Source organism: Rousettus aegyptiacus, unplaced genomic scaffold, assembly GCF_014176215.1.
Source record: "Rousettus aegyptiacus isolate mRouAeg1 unplaced genomic scaffold, mRouAeg1.p scaffold_m13_p_6, whole genome shotgun sequence".
In the NCBI taxonomy this organism is placed as follows: domain Eukaryota; kingdom Metazoa; phylum Chordata; class Mammalia; order Chiroptera; family Pteropodidae; genus Rousettus; species Rousettus aegyptiacus.
In genome coordinates, this window is record NW_023416309.1 from 49956011 (window position 1) to 49976419 (window position 20409).

At 33.7% G+C, this 20409-nt stretch overlaps 1 protein-coding gene across 17 annotated transcripts in view; it reads left to right on the top strand.

Annotated features, from left to right (window-relative positions):
- Positions 1 to 20409, top strand: part of ATRNL1 (attractin like 1) — a 535879-nt gene that overhangs the window by 31238 nt on the left and 484232 nt on the right. For all 17 annotated transcript variants that reach the window (XR_004951254.1, XR_004951255.1, XR_004951256.1 and 14 more), the window contains exons 6-8: positions 8800 to 8974; positions 11420 to 11507; positions 16051 to 16306. Coding sequence is in view for 13 of the 17 variants with exons in the window: in XM_036222140.1 (XP_036078033.1) it covers positions 8800 to 8974; positions 11420 to 11507; positions 16051 to 16306 (519 nt within the window). In the remaining 4 variants the exon portion in view is untranslated. The remainder of the gene's footprint in view (positions 1 to 8799; positions 8975 to 11419; positions 11508 to 16050; positions 16307 to 20409) is intronic.

Consider the following 20409-nt stretch of genomic DNA (forward strand, 5'->3'; position numbering starts at 1 on the left):
CCTTTTCAATCCAGTTCAGACACATTTCTCATGTAAGGATTGGAGTTGGTTGTTTTCAGCCTTTAAATTATTGATTAAAAGACAGTGCCTGAATAAGTAAATCATGTAATTTGATAGTTTTGTATAGTGCCTTTGATTCTTTATTTAAAATCATACTTTATTTGAACCTATTTCAGTTTCTGTATGTTCTTCGTCCTTTACAATTTTAAGGCCTTCCATGATTCTGAACTTACTCCTAGCAAAGGTTCACCTCATTTACCTTGTAAGACTAGGTCATATCCTCCTGTTACATGCATTTATCACATTTATGTTTGTGTGATTCTTCGATTATCTGTGAAGTTAAGAATGATTATGTTTTGATTACCTTTATGTCTCCAGCACCTTCTGGTAGCTCCTGATATGTAGTAGCCACTCTTTTTTTTTCTTTTTCAGTTGAAGGAATTAATTAGAAATATATTAGTTTGCTAGTATAGTGATATGTGGGCATTCAAATACAGATGTTTTAGCCTAGTACTCCAATAAATGATGTAATTTACTTGATATATAAAACACAATTTTAAATAGTGAGAGAAAATAGAAATTGAGCATCTGGTTCTTGGATCCTTTTGTCTTATATTTGCTTCATTCAATCCTTTGGTTTTAGATTTTAGTATTTGCCATTGGGTGGCAGTATTGACTATCAGAACACGCACTTAGACTCTATGTATTATTTAAGTTGTAAAAGCTTGATAATTTTGTTTGTTTTAGAAAAATATAAAATATTTTTAAACTCAAACTCATGAATATTTTATCCTAAAGTATTTTTTTCTGGGTTAGTCATATAACATATTAAGACACAGTTACTTTAGGATAGTGTGTAAATATTCATGAGAATATAGGTTGCTTTGAAGAATTTCACAGGATAGCTTATATTTTTCCTTTAGGAATTTAATAATAATAAACATGATCTTTTTATTTAACTTATTGAAGAGACAAGAGACCTATAGTATACTAGATTAAATTCTTCTCTTTTAATTCATTTCTCTACCTTGCAAAAACAGCAGAGTTAACTTTTTGTAAGAGCCACTAAAATTAAGTCTTTATTCCTAACCTACTTGAAAAGTTGACTGTTTAAAAATAAAAGTAGCTCTAGGAATACAAGCCTTACTTGCTAATTCATTCATTTATTGTGTTCATTTGTATAACAAATTTTTTTGAGCTTTTAATTGCTAGGCACTATCCTAGGTCCTTTGGATAAATTGTGGAACAAAGATAACAAAAATCCTTGTGGATCTTTCATTCAAGTTAGACAGATAATAAATATAACATGTTTATAATAAATATAGTATATTAGAAAGGGATAAGTGCAAAGGAAGAATAAAGGAGAGCTACGAAAGGGGGAGAGAGAGATTTGGGGATGAGAATTACAATTTAAAAAAGATTAGGTTAGGCCATATTGAGAAGGTAGTATATGAGCAAAGACATGAAACAGGTGAGGGAGTTGGTCATATAGATATTTAGGAGACAAGTACTCCTAACGAAGGGAATTGTCACTGCAAAGGCCCTCAGCTAGGAGCATGCCTGGCGTGTGCAGGGACGAAGAGAAGGCCAGCATGCCTGTAGTCGAATTACCGCAGGAGAGATTCGTCCAATATGAGCTCAGAGAAATTATAGAGCAAGGGAGGTGACTGGGGATATGGAGTTGGAGTGACAGAGGGATGTGAAGAATGGAGCTAGATCAGCTAAGCCTTTGCATTGTAGGCCATTTTAAGGATTTGATATTGGCCCTGAGTGAAATGAGAAGCCATTGAAGAATTTTGGGCAGGTGATTGATATACTCTGACTTGTTTCTTTTTCTTTCTTTTTATTTTTAATGCTTGCTCGATGTTGATCTTGGAGCAAGGTAGAATTGTCATCAGCTGATATGAGCACGATTTTAGGAAAGAGGTTCAGTTTGATTTTGATGTTAATTTGAGATGTCTTTTAGACGTCTAAGAGGAGATGATGAAAAGGCAGTTAGAATTTTCTGGGGAGAGGTCTTTCCTGTAGCTATAAATTTGTAGCTGTTGATGTCAAAATATTAAATTAGAAACTATTAATGGTACTGAGATCAGATGAGATCACCAGGGAAGTGAATATATAGAGAGAGTAGAACAAAGGATTGAGCTGTAAGTCACAACACAATTCACAGAGTCTTCTGTGCTAGACACATAGGTTCCTTCCTTATAGATGCTTACCTAATGTTAAATATTTACAGCCATTGGTTCTTTGTTGCCTCTGACTTAGATAAGTAGGATTACCTGCTCTCAATCCTCGTTAACTCTGTGTTTGTCATCTTCAGCTAACCAGAACTAGAGTCTGCAAAGCTTTGCGTTAGGCCTTCCGCAACTCAAAAATAGTAAGTTGGAAAGCGCTGATCCTCGCCCAGAGAAGGGCAGTTTCTTTCCACCCTGTAGAAGCATCATTGACATAAACTGTAAGAACCAAGCATATTGGAACAGACTTAGTGTGATGTTTATCACTCACACAGTTCACTGTACTATAAAATTAAAAAATTGTCGAAACAGCTGTGAACATTTGAAAAACACTGAAATTGATACCTGGCCTTCGGAGACTGGTTTTAATGGCCTAGAAAATGTTTAGAATAATCGCGATACTGAATCAAAATACAATTTTTCTAATGATGTGAGAAGCTAGGACTCTTGCAGTGATGTTACCTTGTTTCGCCTGTTTTTGGAGAACCTCACATTCAGTACATACATTAAATCATATGATTTCTGGAATGTTACAGAAGTACCTTCTCGGCCTATTTTCCCTCTTCTGTCAGCAATTTAATTTCTTTTTGGGAAATTGCCTTTCACTTTTCGAGAGTAGTCATGATGGGATGATATATCTAGATATCTGTCTGTTCTAAGCTTGATTTTTCAGCCTCTTTTTAGAATTCTTTGAGTTTACTCATATTTTTCAATAAATTTCTGTTTTTCCTAGCCAAAATTAGTTTCCGCACCTTACAACCAAAGAAAAGTAACTGCTTTATTAAAAATTAGAGGGCATATATATATTTTTTTCTGTTATTAGATTTATTTAAAATACCAAATGTGATACCTGCAGTATTAGTTATTTACAGAAATGCAGCCTAACAGCCTGCATTTGAAATAGTTCAAAGTTAACAGTATTTATGTAATATTCTCACTTGAAAGCTGCAAAGAGAAAATAAAATTTGACTTTTTAAATATGTACCTTAATAGTAAAATAAATATTTTTTTCATGAGGGCATAAATTAAATATGAATTAAAGGTATGAGACAAAATTGTATTGAAAATAATTCTAAAATTCTGGAGCAAGAGTTATCCTCCTCAAAATCCTTTATTTGACTGGATCACTTTTGAATTCTTTTTCTGCTTTAAATGATATAAAGTAACTCCATTCAGACTAATTCTTGTTTTGAGAAATCAAAGCCTGCTGTTAAAATATTAATCAGTAAAAGGAACAACGTATCTGCCTCATTGTTGGAGGAGATAAAATTTTACTCCTAGATTTTCTATTCTGCATTTTTGTATGTAACAGTTATAGTTTTTTGGCAACATCAGAAATTAGTGTAGCAATCTATTAATAAATTTGAGGGTTCTTAGGGGAGTTGCTGTTTCACATACCTGAAGACTTTAAGTTTTTACTCTTCTTTATGGAAGCAAAGTTATTTTGTAAATTTAATCTGTGTAAAGCCAATACTATTTTTAAATACTGATTTCTATTATAAAACTAGAGATAGGTTCCTTTAGAGAAACTTTTTTCAGTGCAAAATATTTAGAATACCTAGGAAAGGAAGAAAGAATGTAATTCAGTAGTTGTGGAATTGTGTTGGAAAAACTTTCAAAACTTTGTAGTACTTTCTTTATCCTATGTTTTGTCCTTTGCATTTATTTGTCAGTTGGATTTACTTGTGATTATAGGATATTTTTTTTTGCTTATAATTTTACTGTGTTCTTTTGGCATGTATATTTATATATCTGATAACAATAGTCTGTAAGTCTGTAAGTCTAACCTGTAGACTTATACTTAGTTTCCTTGTATATAAAATGAGGAGATTGACTTAATAATAATAAGGTTACTATTATGAAGCTTTTATTATAGTATTAAATATTAAGTACAATTTTATATTCCCAAGATCTTACGTTCTTCTAGATGTAATCTTCATAATTAAAGTGAAGTTTAGAAAAGTTAAGTAACTCACTCAAGGGTTCACAGCTAATAAGCAGGAAAGCTAGGCTTGACTACATAGCTCATGCTCTTAATCTTTTATAGCTCTAAGGTTATTTTCATTCATTCATTCACTTGTTCACTTGTTCATTCATTCATTCATTCATTCACTTGTTCACTTGTTCACTAAACTGAGGGCAATCATGTTGGGGTTATGTTAAGGCTATGTTAAGGATTTTTGATTTTATTTTAGGTGTTATGGGAAATTATTGAAAGAATTTTAAGAGGGTAGTGATCGGAGTGGATTTGTATTTTTAATCATTTGGTCGCATTGTGGAAAGTTGAATATGACAGGAAGGGAGCAAAGGTGGAAACAAAGAGACCACTTCAGAGACTATTGCAGTAGTCTAGGCGAGAGTGAATGGTGGCTTGGACCAGGATGGTAGTTGTAAAGGCAAGAAACAGTGGTCGACGTCTGGTAGAGGTGACAGAATTTAAATGTATATTTGTAAGGTTCAGATACTCAGATACCAAGCAATCAAAATGGATGCTGGCCTTGGGACTGGAGCAGACTCCTGGAAGAGCCGTGCTGGGACGGGCGTTTTCTCTCTCGCTGTCGATTGTGGAGAGGTCTGGGCCACCTCGGGGGAACTGGCAAGCGGAGGCTGGGTACTGGGGCATGTGAGGCAGCACCTCCTTCGTTGAAGAATTTCTGTATTATAGAAGTCAGAAAGGCTGAGCCCCTGCGACCTAACGAATGCTAGTTCAGGATTTGTTGGTGGATTAGATATGGGGTGTAGGAGGGAGAAATCAAGAATAAAATCAAAGTCTTTGCCCTGAGCAATGGGGTGAATAAAATTGCCTTTCACTGGGATGGTAAACACTGGCAAAGTTGCAGATTGGGGGAGAGAAACATCAAGATTTTAGTTTCGGACATGTTAAATTTGAGATGTTCGATAGACATCCAAGTGGAAATGTCATAGGGGTAATTTGACTTTGAGTCTGGAATTCAAGGGAGCTTGTGAGGCTGGAGATACAGATTTGAGAGGGATCAGTGTATAATTCTACATTGTATGATTATAGAACAGCCTTTTCCCCTCAAAAATCTGTCTCCAGCAGTCCATCACTAATGCCTAAAGTTATAGCATTAGGAATTTACTTATGTTCTTCAGATTATTAAACTACACATAACCTATGGAAAAGGCAGCATATTAAATCTTTATGAAAACCTACTGTAATGTGAATTAGTTTATTACATCCTATTCAAGACAGCTGGGATCCACTTGCCTTGGACAGATTCTCATATTGATTGACAGAAGTTATGCATGGAGAGTTATGCAGAGATGTTGCATAAGGGGCCAGATTATGCAATGGTAGAAGATTTTTCATGGATGTTTTTATAAAAAGACAGTCTTGGATGGCCTTAACTGTAGATATCAATATTAGAATTTTAATGAGTGGTGAAAGCTTTGTTCTTTATAATTTTGTCTTGAATTAATATTCAGTTTAGAAATTTACATCTTAAATCATTTTAGTTATAGAATCCAGAAAGCCACAAATTATAACATCTAATTTTCCTTAAAATTATGTCATCCATAAATCCTTGTATTTGTAAACTAATTAGAATAATCTGCAGAGTTTAGCTATAGACTATTCCTTCTAATAACTTCTAGAAGTTACATAAAATTTGGTAGTAAAAAAGATAGAAAGAATTTTGACAGCTGTTTTGTTTTGTGTAGAAAATTAGATATTTCAGATTAGAGTAAAACTTTTAAAAATTTTGTTTTCTATATAAAGTAATGTTTAGTTTAAATAAATAAAATTAATAAATTGAATTATTAGTGTTTTCTGTAATTACCCTAACAAATCCCCACAGAGTTACCATTTTAGAGGTTACAAGTGTGAAATCGGTTTTTCAGGGCCAAAATAAGGTGTCATCAGGGTCACCCTCTGGAGGCTCTAAGAATCTGCGTGTTGACTTTCCCGCTTCTAGAGCTCTAGTCCCCGCGTTTCTTGCGTCCTTTTCCCTTCGTCTTCGAAAACTGTAGTGCAGCATCTTGCTTCAATGATCATGTTGCTTGCTTCTTCTGTAGTCCAGTCTCTCTCTCTTGCAAGGACACTCGTGATTTACATGTAAAGTCCACTTGGAAAATCCAGGATAAACTCCCCTATCCTTACATCTTATCTGCAAAGTCTCTTTTGCCAGAGATGGTAAGATTCACACGTTCCAGTGATTAAGATCTAGATAGCGTTGGGGGCCATTTTTTAGCCTTTCACAAACCTGCTCTGAAATATTTTGCTTTAGTGCAGGTTCCATAAAGATAGTACTGACTTAACTGTATCCTTGAGTCTGGAGAAGCTTGCATGCCGCTGCTCCCCTTCAAACTCTTTTGTCAAGTGGTACCCTAGTGTGATTTGACTGCATCCAACTCTGTGCCTTTAGGTGGCAACTGCTTTTAACTTTTTATTTAGAAGAGAGTTTCAAATATTTAGAAAAGTTGCCAGAATAAGAATAGCAAAGAGTTTTTGAATGTCTTTTACCCAGATTTACCTATTATTAACATTTTACCCTATTTGCTTTATTATTCTTGACTTACATGATTTAAAATAAATCTACATTTGCTTTTTAAGAAAACAAAATATGCCAGTAGATATATATTAGTTATATATAATGTCCATATGATCTCATTTTTCTTCAGTTAAATTAGAGAATGACAAACTTTTCTGCGAAGGGCCATATAGTAAATATTTTGGGCTGTGCAGACCATATGATTTCTGTTGCAACTACTAACTGTGTTTTGCAGTGTGAAAGTACCCATAGGCAATACTTAAATGAATGAGCATGCTGTGTTCTAATTAAACTTTATCTATATTAACAGGTAGTGGGCTGCATTTTGCTCATGGGCTGTTGTTTCCCAACCCAATGAGTTCTAAGCAAGTTAGAATTGTATTTTAAAAAAAATTTTTTTAAATCACCATGTTCCTTTAATTTCTTTAATTACTAAGGAATAGTTCAATCTTTTCACTCAGTAATAAAATTTTATATGTCTGATTTAAAAGATTGTCATTATCAAAGAGGTAATCTAGGGTGCTACGTAGTTGTACCTGAAAAATACAGACTCATAGAATGTAAGCTTTGAGGACTTTGATGATGCACGAATGAATGCATGAGTGAGTGCACAGATAAGCAAATGAAAATTGGGTAGGCTAATGTTTCTTAAAGTACGGTTCGTTTGGAAGTTTTAAAATGTGATCCAATGATAATCTAAAACTTTCCATATAAGCAAATTTAAGATCAAGTGATTGATCTCATAATTAAGTAAAAATTCCACTTGAATGTAGTGCCAGCATTTATATTGACTTCCGAGTTGAGCCAAGTAGTATACCTCATTCTAGGCTAAAATAAAATTATTGAAATGTACTGATATTTTCCTGACAAGTGAAGTCCAATGATGATATGGCATATTATAAAATTAAAAAGGTTCATAAAAAATGGAGGAAAGAAAAGCGATGGAATAATTGTCAAAATAATACAGGTATCCTAAAGTAATATGAAAAAGGTGTTTTAAGAACTAATATAATTTTCAACCTGGAACCAATGGTTTTAGTTTGAACAAAAGAACATTAACTATCATATTAAGTGAACATTAATTTTATTGGTTTTATAAGATTGTTTATACATGTAATTTAGAAATATATGTTGGTTTTATATTTGTAAAAGAACTTTAAACATAAGGAGTTTATGTATAGTTTTCGTTTGAGCATATTTTAGCTTTATTAGAATTAAAAATTATTTATGAGCCTTTTAGTTTGGTAGAACCCATGGAAATGCTTCCTTAAGGAGCATTCCTTTCATTGCTTAAGTTGGGGAAATACCAATCCAGGCTCATCCCCTAGATTTTACAGACTAAGATAGCAAGACTCATGAGTAACATCATGAATATGGATAGGAAAAGGCAGTGTTTTCAACTTATAGTATTTAAGTTATCCTGAGCTAATTAATATTTTTATTATGCATAATGATTTTTCTGTTTGAGGATAATAAGTCCTCCCTACTGATACCAATTTTGGTTGTTCTTAATAATAATACTAAAAATAAATATAATTTTAATATTTGTTTAGTAGTTTACAATTTACAAATGCTTTCATTTCCACAGTCTTTTTAAAAACTAAATATTTATAATAACCTTTAGGAGATAGATTGTTATTTCTGTTTTATAGATGAAGGCTTGATGATGGGAGAGGTAAACAGACTTGCCCCAAGGTCACACTTCTAGTAAGTGACAGAACTGGGATTTGAGTCCATTGTTTTCCATTCTGATATTCTAGTAGCCTACTGAAGCAAATATGAAATTTTATACTCTTTAAATGATACTTTTAGATTGTGATATTTATTTGAATGTATCCAATTCCAATTGTGTGTATGCTTTGACTCCCTGCAAGCATTACATTCTATGTTAGGCTTTTCCCTATAAGTTACTAGTTTAGACTATTTGTTATGTACATTTATTAATATGAGCATAGAATTCCTGATTCTCTTAATTCATATATTCTGTTTCTGTAATCCGAGGTCTTTGTCTAATGCATTGTGTTGTTTGATTTTTTTTTTTTTTTTTTAAATAGGTCCTGATTGTTCTTTGAATGTTCCTTCCACTGAGTCTTACTGGATTCTGCCAAATGTTAAACCCTTCAGTCCTTCTGTAGGTCGGGCTTCTCATAAAGCAGTTTTACATGGGAAATTTATGTGGGTGATTGGTGGATATACTTTTAACTACAGTTCTTTTCAAATGGTCTTGAAGTAAGTTTTTTTTTTTTTTTAAGATTTTCACAATTTATTATTTAAGCGAGATTTTATTGGTAACAAGACTATCCTAAATGTCTGTTTTTTTTTTGCTGTCCAAATTGATGTTTATTTTATGGTAGTATCTATTTGCTACATGGAACTGATTTGAGAACCTATGAATTCAGTATATCCATAATTAAAGATTTGTCGTTGTGCATGTAGGGTTTTGTATAAATATTTCATTACCTCTCTAGAGTGCTTTTAATAAATTCTGAGTCAGAAAATATTAACTTGAAGTAAGGCCAGACCAGGCCTGTATTAGACACTATGAATCCTGCCACATTTTATTTCTTCAGAATGAAGTGTAGTTGTTTATATAAAAATACTTTCAATTTGTACTGTAAATTAATTTACCTGAACTTTTTTTTTACTTTGAATTTACTTTAGAAGGTTTTGTTCGGAGAACAGTACTAGTATTATAAAACAGATCGTTTACTGTTTTCTCAATAGAGATTGTCCCCTGCATGATTGGATGGTAAGGGAAATCACACGGATGGCAGCTTTATCTGATTTCTTTTCAGACGGTGATTGTATTTTATGAACGTTCAATAATAGAATAAAAGGGGAAATAGGAAGACTAATTTGATTACCAGTGCTGTTTTCAGTGGTGATACTCATAATATGTCATAACTGGTGCGACTTGGGCATCACCCAATCAAAACTGACCCTGGAAGTGTACCATAATGCTGCGTCGTCAATAGGTTGCTGGATTTAGAAGAGAAATATACAGGACACCCAGTAAAACTTGAAGTTCAGATAAACAATGAATAATATTTTAGTATTAGTAGGCCCTTGCAATATTCTCTTTTGAGTTTGTCCCAAATATTCCATGGGTTCTACCAATATTAAAAAAATGTTTACCGTTTATCTGAAATTTAGATTTAACTGGGCATCCTGTATTTTATCTGGCACTCCTACCCACTAAAAGTACTAGCCCTGTTAGTTTTGGGCATTTAAAAATTCTGTTGCTTATAAGAAGAGATCGATTTAACTAGAATTAAAGTGTAAAATAAAATAAATTCTAGAGAGAGGGAGGAAGAGTTTTAGGTATTTCAGTTAATAGAATTCTATAACACAATATATGAGGGATAAAGTATAGTAGAAATAATTGAAAGAGAGTTGGGATTAAAATAAATTGCTAAAATATGAAAAGAACCTGAAAAAATGAGATTCAAATGTGGAAACGGGAAGGAAATTAATTATGATTAATGAAAATGAAAAAACCTGTGAAAATAACGTAAAATGTTTTTTGCATTTTTAATGGGCTGTGAGAAAGCAAAGACTATGTAGGACCAACATAGTCCACAAAGCCTAAGATACTTATTTACTGTCTGGCCCTTTACAGAATTAGTTTGCTGAGTCCTAGTTTATGGTCACTTGGGGGAAAGCAGTGTGTTGGGTGCAGATACTGGTAGGTAGGTAGCTGTAGTAGTGAAAGTCTGTGGAAGTTATGTTCTGATCGATTATATTTCCTCATCATGCCCATGTATCTTAGAACTTATAATTCCAGTATAGGAAATAAGTTAAACATAATACTGAAAACAGTTTTTGGTAACCCTACCCGACCCCTCTTCCTTTTTTCCTGATGAGTTAAAGGAAGAAAGAGAACAAGAATAATAGTTGATAGTGAGCTTCTTAAACAAGGTCCTAGTGAGTTCTTGGCTTCCTTTTGTATGTTTTGGCAAACTGAAGAGATTCGAGGGTAGAGTATGATGGTGACAGCTAAACTGGAATTCTGTTAGGTAAGCGTTTGAAATCCATAGTTTGGGGCTTCTGTTTTCATATGTATACTTTTAAACCAGCAAAACAAATGTTAATTTTCATTTTCCATCCTGTAATTTAATAGTACCTTAGTTTTATGTGAGTTTCTATCTTACTAGATTCATTTTGTACAATCTCAAACTGATCAGTAAACTAGGTGTATTTGTACATAACATATATATACTTCTTGGTTAATTTATAAAATGCTAAGTTAAGTGCATATAAAAGAATAAAAATGAATACTTAAAGCAAATGGCTGTTGTAACAATGGAGAGAATTTCCCTCTAGTTCCAAAAGAAAAAGCTGGCTTTTTTTTTTTAAATTAAAAAATGCAGAACAGCTCACTATTGTTTAGGTTAAGCCATTGTTTGAAATTATTAAAGCAATTGAACAAATTAATTCCAGTAATAAAGAGCTTAGTCCAGGTAATGTATATTATACATTTAGGTGATTGAATCCTAACTTACAGTAGGTATGTCTTGAATGTCTTTATTAAAAAATATCTACTATGGTACGCAAAATTATGAGTTTATTCGAATTGTTTTGAATTTAATGAATACTTGAATACAGGTAAGAAAGCATATGCAGATTAAAAAAATAAATTTTAGCTTACGAAGTTATTTTTTTTCTTGCTTTTAGTTACAATTTAGAAAACAGTATATGGAATGTAGGAACCGTATCAAGGGGACCTCTCCAGAGATATGGCCACTCTCTTGCTTTATATCAGGTATGGATCTTGCTTTTTAAATTTTAATTATTATTTTTAGTTTACCTTAGAGAAAAAATAAACAAAATGTCAAATTTATTTCAAACACTTAATGAGAACAATAGATCGTATGGACCAGGATAACTTGGGGTTTCACAGATTCATATACTATTTTAATAAAAAAATGGATTTGAGTACAGTCCTCTATTGAGCATGAGAAGAAATAAGGTGACTTTTTGTCTTTGGCTTTTTACTTAGTCATCAGGTCAACCACTTTTTAAAATAAATTGTAAAATACACATAGCCTAAAATTTATCATTTGAACCATTTTTGCGTTCATTGGCATTAAGTACGTTCAGATTGTTGTATAACCTTTACCACCATTATCTCTAGATCTTTTTTCATCTTGCAAAACTGAAACTCTGTACCCATTAAACCATAACTCCCCATTCTTCCCTTCCCCAGACCCTGGTAACCATCATTCTGCTTTCTGTTTCTGTGAATTTCACTGCTCTGGGTACCTCGTGTAAGTGGAATCATACAGCATTTGTGATTTCACTTAGCATAATGTCTCCAAGGTTCATTATGTTGTAGCATGTGTCAGAATTTTCTTTCTTTCGAAGCCTGAATAATATTCCATTGTGCATATATACCACATTTTGTTTATCCCTTTATGTATCGATAGGCCTTGGGTTGCTTTTAGGTTTTTGGTATTGTAAATAATGCTGCTGCTGTGCAAATGGGTGTACAGACATCTGCTACTGTCTCTCCTTTCAGTTCTTTGAGGTAGATAGCCGGAAATGGAATTGCTGGATTATATGGTAATTTTACTCTTTTGAGGAACTGCCGTATTGTTTTCACCAGTGGCTGCACCATTTTACATTCTTACCAGGGTTCCAATTCCTCCATATCCATGTCAACACTCGTTATTTTTTGATTATTATTATTATTTTTGTTGTTGTTGTTGTTGTTATAATAACCATCCTAATTAGTGCGAAGTGGTGTGTCATTGTGGTTTTGATTTGCGTTTCCTTAATGATGATCAGTAATGGTGAACATTTTTTCAAGTGCTTACCGGCTATTGGTGTGCCTTCTCTGGAGGAACATATTCAAGTCCTTTAATTGGGTCGTTTGTTTTTTGTTGTTGAGTTATAGGAGTTCTTTATATATTCTGGATATTAATATCTAATTAGATATATGGTTTGCAAATATTTTCTACCATTCTTTGGGCTGTTTTCTTTGTACTCTGTTGATAGTGTCTTTTGATGTGTAGAAGTTTTAATTTTGACATAGTTCAATGTATCTGTTTTTAATTTTGTTAACCTGTTCCTTTGGTATCATATCCAGGAAATCATTGCCAAATCCAGATGTCATGAAGTCTTTTCCCTATATTTTCTTTTAAGGGTTTTAAAGTGTTAGTTCTTATGTTTAGGTCTTTAATCTGTTTTCAGTTAATTTTTGTTTATGGTGTATGCTAAAGGTCCAATTTCTTTCTTTTACATGTGCATATTGAGTTTTCCCAGCATTATCCCAGTGTTCTGTTGTGTAGGTTTATACTACATTTTGTTTATCATTTCATCAGTTGATGGATATTTGGGTTGTTTCTAACTTTCGGCTGTTCAGAATAATGGTGCTATGAGCATTTATGTATAATATGTTGAAAAGACTGTCTTTTTCCCATTGAATGGTCTTGGCACTTTTGTTGAAAATCATCTGACCGTGTATATGAAGGTTGATTTCTATGTCTGTATTTTACCAGTTCCACACTTTTGATTACTGTCATTTTGTAGTAAGTTTTTAAATGAGGAAGTGTGAGACTTCCAACTTTGGTCTTATTTTTCAAGTTTGTTTTGTCTGTTAAAGGTCCCTTAAAATTCCATATGGATTTTAGGATGGATTTTTCTATTTCTCACAAAGTGTTATTGGGATTTTGGTACAGATTGCGTTGTAATCAGTTATTTTTATGTATTCATTGGATTCATAACTTTAGCATGATTAAAATGACAGGTTTTTGTTTTGAATCCACAAAGATTCATGTGTTTTATGGTCTGTGCATCAATCCTTCAAGTCAGAATTTATATATTTCCTGTGCTTATTTAATAAAATTTAGGAAATACAGGAACAATGTAAAGATTAAACTACCACTTTTTTATGCATGTTTTAAAAATAAAAACCTGTGTATAGATGTAGTATGTACATGTTTCTTTTAGTTTAGTCTTTTAGTTTTTTTTTTATTTCATTTTTAATTGAGATATTGTTGACATACCATATAATTCACTCATTGAAAGTATACAGTTGGTTTTCAGTATATTCTGAGTTGTGCAACCATCTCTCGAAGATTCGTGCAAAATTGCAGCGTTGTGTAATCAAGATGAGAACATTTTCATCCCTTCACATAGAAACTCTGTATTCTTTAGTTATCACCCCAAACCTCCTCATCCCCCCAGCCTTAAACAATCATGATTCTACTTCTTGTCTTTATAAATTTGTCTATTCTGGACATTTCATATAGATGAAATTGTATACTATGTGGCCGTTGACTGGTGTGTTATAGCATGTATCAGTACTTCATTTTTAGGGCTAATATGAATGTATACTGCATTTCGTTTATCTTTTTATCAGTTGATGGATATTTGGGTTCTTTCCAACTTTTGGCTATTGTGAATAACGGTACTATGAACATTTATGTATAAGTTTGGTGTGAACATATGTTTTCATTTCTCCTGGATGTCTACATAGGATTGGAATTCCAGGGTCAAATGGTAACTTTATATTTAACTTTTTGAGGAATTGACAGACTGTTTGCCAAAGTGGCGGTACCACTTTACATCCCCTGCAGCCATCTATAGATCCCCACCAGCTCTCGTTAGTGTCTGTCTTTTGATTATAGCCGTCCTAGTGGGATCTCATTATGCTTTAATTGAATTTTCCTGTTGACTGATGTTGGTGAGCATCATTTCATGTGCTTATTGGCAACTTGTATTTTCTTTGGGTACTTTCCCCATTTTTAAATAGAGTTATTCATCTTTTTATTATTGGGATATAAGAATCCTTTATATATTCTAGATACAAATCCCTTACGAGATATATGATTCACAGATATTTTTTTTCCTATTCTGTGAACTTTCACTTTCTTATGGTGTCTTTTGAAGCACAAGTTTTTTTAATTTTGATGCAATCCTCTTTATCATTTTTTTCTTTTGCTTTCTGTGATTATGGCATCATATCTAAAAATTCTCCTTCAAATCTAAGGTCGTGAAAATTCACTGCATGTTTTCTTTTAAGAATGTTATTGTTTTGGCTCTTACATTTAAGTCTTTGATTCATTTTGAGTTAAGTTTTATATACGATGTGCAGTAAGGGTTCAAGTTTTTTCTTTTGCATGTGACTGTCCAGTTCTCTTAGCACCATTTGTTGAAGAGACTGTTATTTCTGTGTTGAATGGTCTTGGCACTCTTGTCAAATATCAGTTGGCTGTAAATGTATGGATTTACTTTTGGACTCTCAGTTCTGTTAACTTATATGTTTATTTTTATGCCAGTCGCACACTGTCTTGATGACTTTTGCTTTGTAGTAAGTTTTTTAAAATTAATTTTTATTTTTAATTACAGTTGACACTCAGCATTATTTTATATTAGTTTCAGATGTATAGCATAGTAGTTAGACATTTATATAATTTACAGAGTGATCCCCTGACAAATCTAGCACCCACCTGGAACTATATATAGTTATTACAATATTATTGACCATATTCCCCATACTGTACTTAGTTTGGAAATTGAGTGGTATGAGTCCTCAAATTTTATTATTTATTTTAAAAAAATAAATAAAATTTGAGGACTCATACCACTCAATTAAATCTTGTTTGGATATGCTGGATTCAGCTCCATATTCAGTCTTTGCCTAGTTTCTCTGGTTAAAACCTTGAGTATGACATGGAATGTAAGTGGCAAAAGTGGATGTCTTTGTTTTGTTTGTGACCTTAGTGGGAAAGCATCCAGTCTTTCATCATTAAGTCTAGTATTAGTTATGTGTTTTTATTCGATGATCTTTATTAGGTTGAAGAAATTCCTTTCTATTCTTAGGTTGTTGAAAGAGTCTTTCCATAGCATGAGGAATGGTAATAAAAATGTACTCCACAGGATTCACAAATGTGGTCTACCTTTTTGGTGAACAGTGCTTGATCAAAGCAGTGAACGCTCAAGACTAGCCCAAAGCAGTCCATATAGATGGTGAAATTCAAATGTAACAACTAGGGACTCAGCAAGTAGGATAATAAAAAAATATAGTTAATCGACTATGCAATGTAGTTAGTTGTTCTAAATAAAATATGTTAAAGTAATTTTTGGAAAGCATGGATTCCCTTCCCCTCTCTTTGTAAGCAAAAGCATTAATTTTCATTACTCACGTGTTCCCATTTGACTTTTTAGAAATTAGAGCTACGTCTTATGCATGTCGCGAGCAATTAAATTTAAGTTTAAATTCAACTTTTATTTTTAATTACTATATATTGCTAAGAAATAAGTATTCTGTTTGTTAATATATGTGTTTTTTTAATTTACAGGAAAACATCTTTATGTATGGAGGCAGAATTGAAACAAATGATGGCAATGTTACAGATGAATTATGGGTTTTCAACATACGTAGTCAGTCATGGAGTACCAAAACTCCCACTGTTATTGGGCATGGTCAGCAGTACGCTGTGGAGGGGCACTCAGCACATATTATGGAATTGGATAGTAGAGACGTTGTCATGATCATAATCTTCGGCTATTCTGCAATATATGGTTATTCAAGCAGCATACAGGAATACCATATCTGTGAGTTACTCTGATATATACTCTTTTTTACCGGTCAAGAATATTTTTTTATCTTTAATAAAATATTCTTATGAATTTAGTCAAAGTGGTTAGTTATTTGAATTCAGAATTATAGGCCAAGAACTAATACTTTTTAATATAAGCTTTTTGGTTTTGTGTTGGATTTTGTCTTTTAGTGTTTATCTTCTTACCCAAATATGTTACCCAGTAGTCACATTTTCCAAGGATTGAGAATATTTTTAAATATGAGAAATTCCAGTAGGTGGTGCTGTTTCTTTGGATTTTACTTCTGGACAAGAGCTAAAACTAATCCAATCTCTTTAGTATGCATTCCGTGATTTCAGTATTTTTCATTTTTCAGGGTTCTGTACCTAATCTTGTTGCAATATCTCTATGTATGTATCATTCTTTTAAAGTAAGCTTCCTGTGGATATTCTGTTGGCCTCTATAAGAGATTATTATCTGGTGTGTGAAGGTGACTTACTGGGGCAATCTACATATGACTTTCTGTACCGTGCTCTTAAATACTTTTCTTTGTTTTTCTGGTACTTTATTATTTTTAAAAAATTCTTTGTGAAATTTTCAAATAGTTGGAAGTTTTTTTTTTTTTTTTTTAAATTTGTCTATAGATGCATGTGCGCACACACACACACGCACGCACGCACACCCCGTATTGTCTCTGCTTAGGTTTAATAACATTCCTTTTCTGGCTGCAGCCAGTATGGTGACCTCAAGTTCTTTGCTTTTCTTTCCCCCCTGCCACTTTGATTCTCCCCCCACTTCCACCCCCGACCTATGTATGTTGCCATTTCCCCTTAAGAACTGGATCTCTGAAGGTGGGACGTCTCCTCCCACAGGGGTGCACCCAGGGCCTGGTGCACCCGGGGTATGGTCTGTGGCTCCACTTGGGGCATGAACCCAGGACCTTCCGCGTGTAAAGCAGACGAGCTAACCACTGCACTATGGAGCCATCGCAAGTTCTTTGCTTTTCTGTGTATATTCAGCTATACACAACCTTTTAGAGTCCTCGTTCAGTTTTAATGAGGACACTCATGTGCAGATCACTATTAGTAGTAGCATTAGTGTACCCAGAGTGAGACGCCCCTTCTAAAGACTCCCCTGTTTTTTCTGCACTCTTTTCAAGTGATCTGTTTTCTTTTCCATGTTCCCAGTACAGCTGGGCTGAAAGTGGGACACGTATCCTTCTCCCTTCTTCCTGCCATGTCCGCTCTGTTTTCACTCCTTCCTACTTTGACTCATTCAGCTCCGAATCGTATGTTATCTGTCAGACAATACCACCCGTTTTTTCTTCTTGTCTTCTGTTGCTTCCCAGATCACTGTTTTGTTCCTTGAAAGTAACAAATGAACAAGACACACAAAAAACCAAAACTCATAGACACAGACAACAGTCTAGTGGTTACCAGAAGGAAAGGGGGGTGTGGGGAGGTAGATAAGGGGGTCAAATGTATGGCGATGGAAGGAGATTTGACTTTGGGTGGTGAACATACAATGCAATATCCAGATGATATATTATAGAATTTTACACTTGAAACCTATATAATTTTATTAACCAATGTCACCCTAATACATTTAAAAAAAAAAAAAAAGAAATGAAAAAACAAAAAAAAAGAATATAGCTTCTGGCTCACTGTCACCCTGTCCCATATCCATTAGCCAAATATTTTTATGACTTCAGTATCCACTTAAATAATTCTTTTAAAACCTGGCTTCCCAATTTCAAAGCGCTTGTTTTCTATTCTCCTTGAGTTACCCTCTCCCTTGCCATACCCGCAAAGAATTCCAAAATTTCCATTTCAAATATCTTGCTCTTCGTGTACCACTGATCTTTCCGGCTTACCCCTTCTGGTACCCAAACTCTGGGAATTCTTTAACCTTATGAGAGGCTTTAGTTCACTGAGCCTCTTCAAAGAGTTTTTCACCATCTCTTACTCCCTCTTGTCCATACTTCTAAACATACCAAGATTTAAGTTCATAATCACCAGTCTCTCTTCCAACTCTTTATAAAGATTTTTTCATACATTTTCCTCTTTCTTCAAACTTTCAGTACTTCCTTCTTCATCATAACTCTCACCTGATTGATGACCTAATCATTTTTATCGAGAAAATAGAAGTGATCTAAACAGAATTTCTGCTGGGGGGAACCAAGTGTAATGGTTAATAAGTAATTCTGTATTGAATAAACCCGCTTCTATGCATTATTGTCATAACAAACTCATGATAGAATGGAAGGCAATATGACTGTCATTCTAATTTTTCAGATAGGCCTGAGTTGTTTAAGCAAGAGTTTCTATGTAGAAAGATTGTTTTATTTTTTGATTTTGTTATTAATTTTAGTTTTATATAATGTTCAGAGAACATTGTAGGTATTACTTCTACATTTTGTAATTTATTGTGCTTTCCTTTATGGCCTAATTTTCATAGATATCCTATAGACACTTGAAAAGGATGTAAATCTTACAATTTTAAAGTATGGTGTTTGGTATATATAAAACCTACTTTATTAGTTATAGTGTTTGGGTGTCTTCTATTCCTTATTAACTTTTTTGGTACTTGATCTATCATGCTCTGAAAATTAAAGTCTAAAAATGTTAGTATATTTTTGCCCGTTATGTATTCTAGAATTTATTCTCTATGGTAAAGTTGCTATTATGATTATTTTTAACTGTTCCATTTTTTAAAGTGCTTTTGTTTCCTGGTTTTTGACCTGATTTCTGCTGTTTCGTCTGATATTGATATTGTGGCTCTTTTTTTAGGCGGCGGGGGGAGGGTCCATCTTTTCCTGGTATCTTTTCCCCATGAATAGCTTTGCCCAGCCCTTTATTGTTGATCTTTCAGAATCACTTTAAATACGCTTCTTCTATACGGGGGACAGTTGGATTTTGCTTTGTGATCTCATCTGGTTTCCGTACATTTTCTTTACATGTTTTATATTTTTAAGAGCTCCTCTGTTGTCTTCTCACGTTCCAGGGAGAGTGAGGCCCATTCTTTTTTTTTTTGTTTTCCTTCGTGGGAATGAGCGTGCCAATTCTGAGAGCTGCCACCGGTAGGCTCTCTCTGTGCCCCTTGCTTCTGGTTTTCCTTTCTGCGTCCTCCTGGGTCCTCTCCCTGGCTCTCTTGGTTTTACTTGCCTTTTGCTCGTTCACCTGATTTGGAGTTTGTGGGTTTTTTTTTTTTTTTTCATTCCTAGTATCTCTGGAGATTTAATTTTCATTTTCTTTCACTTTTTTCCCACCATATTTTTCTTGTTATTTTATATGTCTTCTCTGAGGTGAATGGGAAGATTCAGAATTAAACTATCACCATGCTTTTACTTTGAACATAGGTTTTGACTTTTGAAGTTTTAAAATGATAACTTAACTAGGCCTAGAGTTAACCAATATTTTTGGCTCTTTGATTAAGCTCAGATTTACAGGATATCGTTTTAAAGTGCCTTAATTCATCTTGTTTTGTTTCAAACACCTTTGACATTATTATCAGTATTTTTTACTAGGGGTCAGCAATCTTTTTTATAAAGGGCGAGGTAGTAAATATTTTAGGCTTTGTGGCCCCATGCGATTTTCGTCATAACTAATCAACTCTGTTATTATAGCATAAAAGCGACCACAGACAATAATACGTAAAACAAACGGGTATGACTTTCTTCCAGATTTTGCCCTTGCGTCTTATTTTGCCCGTCCCTGCTTCTGGGGGCCTAGCAACTCTGGTCCAAATTAATTTCAAAGTCTGGTAATGTAGTTATTTTGGACCTTGTATGCAGAGTGAATTTATGTCCCCAAGTCTATGACCAAAAAGTTCCCAGAAGAACGATTTTTTTCCTTTCACAGAGAGTCAAGGTGGAAATACACATTTTCTGTCTGTTTCTGCAGAGCAGATTAAAAAGTAACTCACTTTTTCATTGAGGGTATAACCCTTCAGGGATCCTGACTTTGTATAGAAGTTCTCAGATCCAATACCTACATGGGCTTATTTTCAGTATTGGCCTTTAGAACCAAATCTCTAGGCCACCTGATTGGTACATGTGTTCCCTTACCTGCCTCTCCACTGAATATGATTTCTAGTTCTCAGAATATATTTTACTCTTT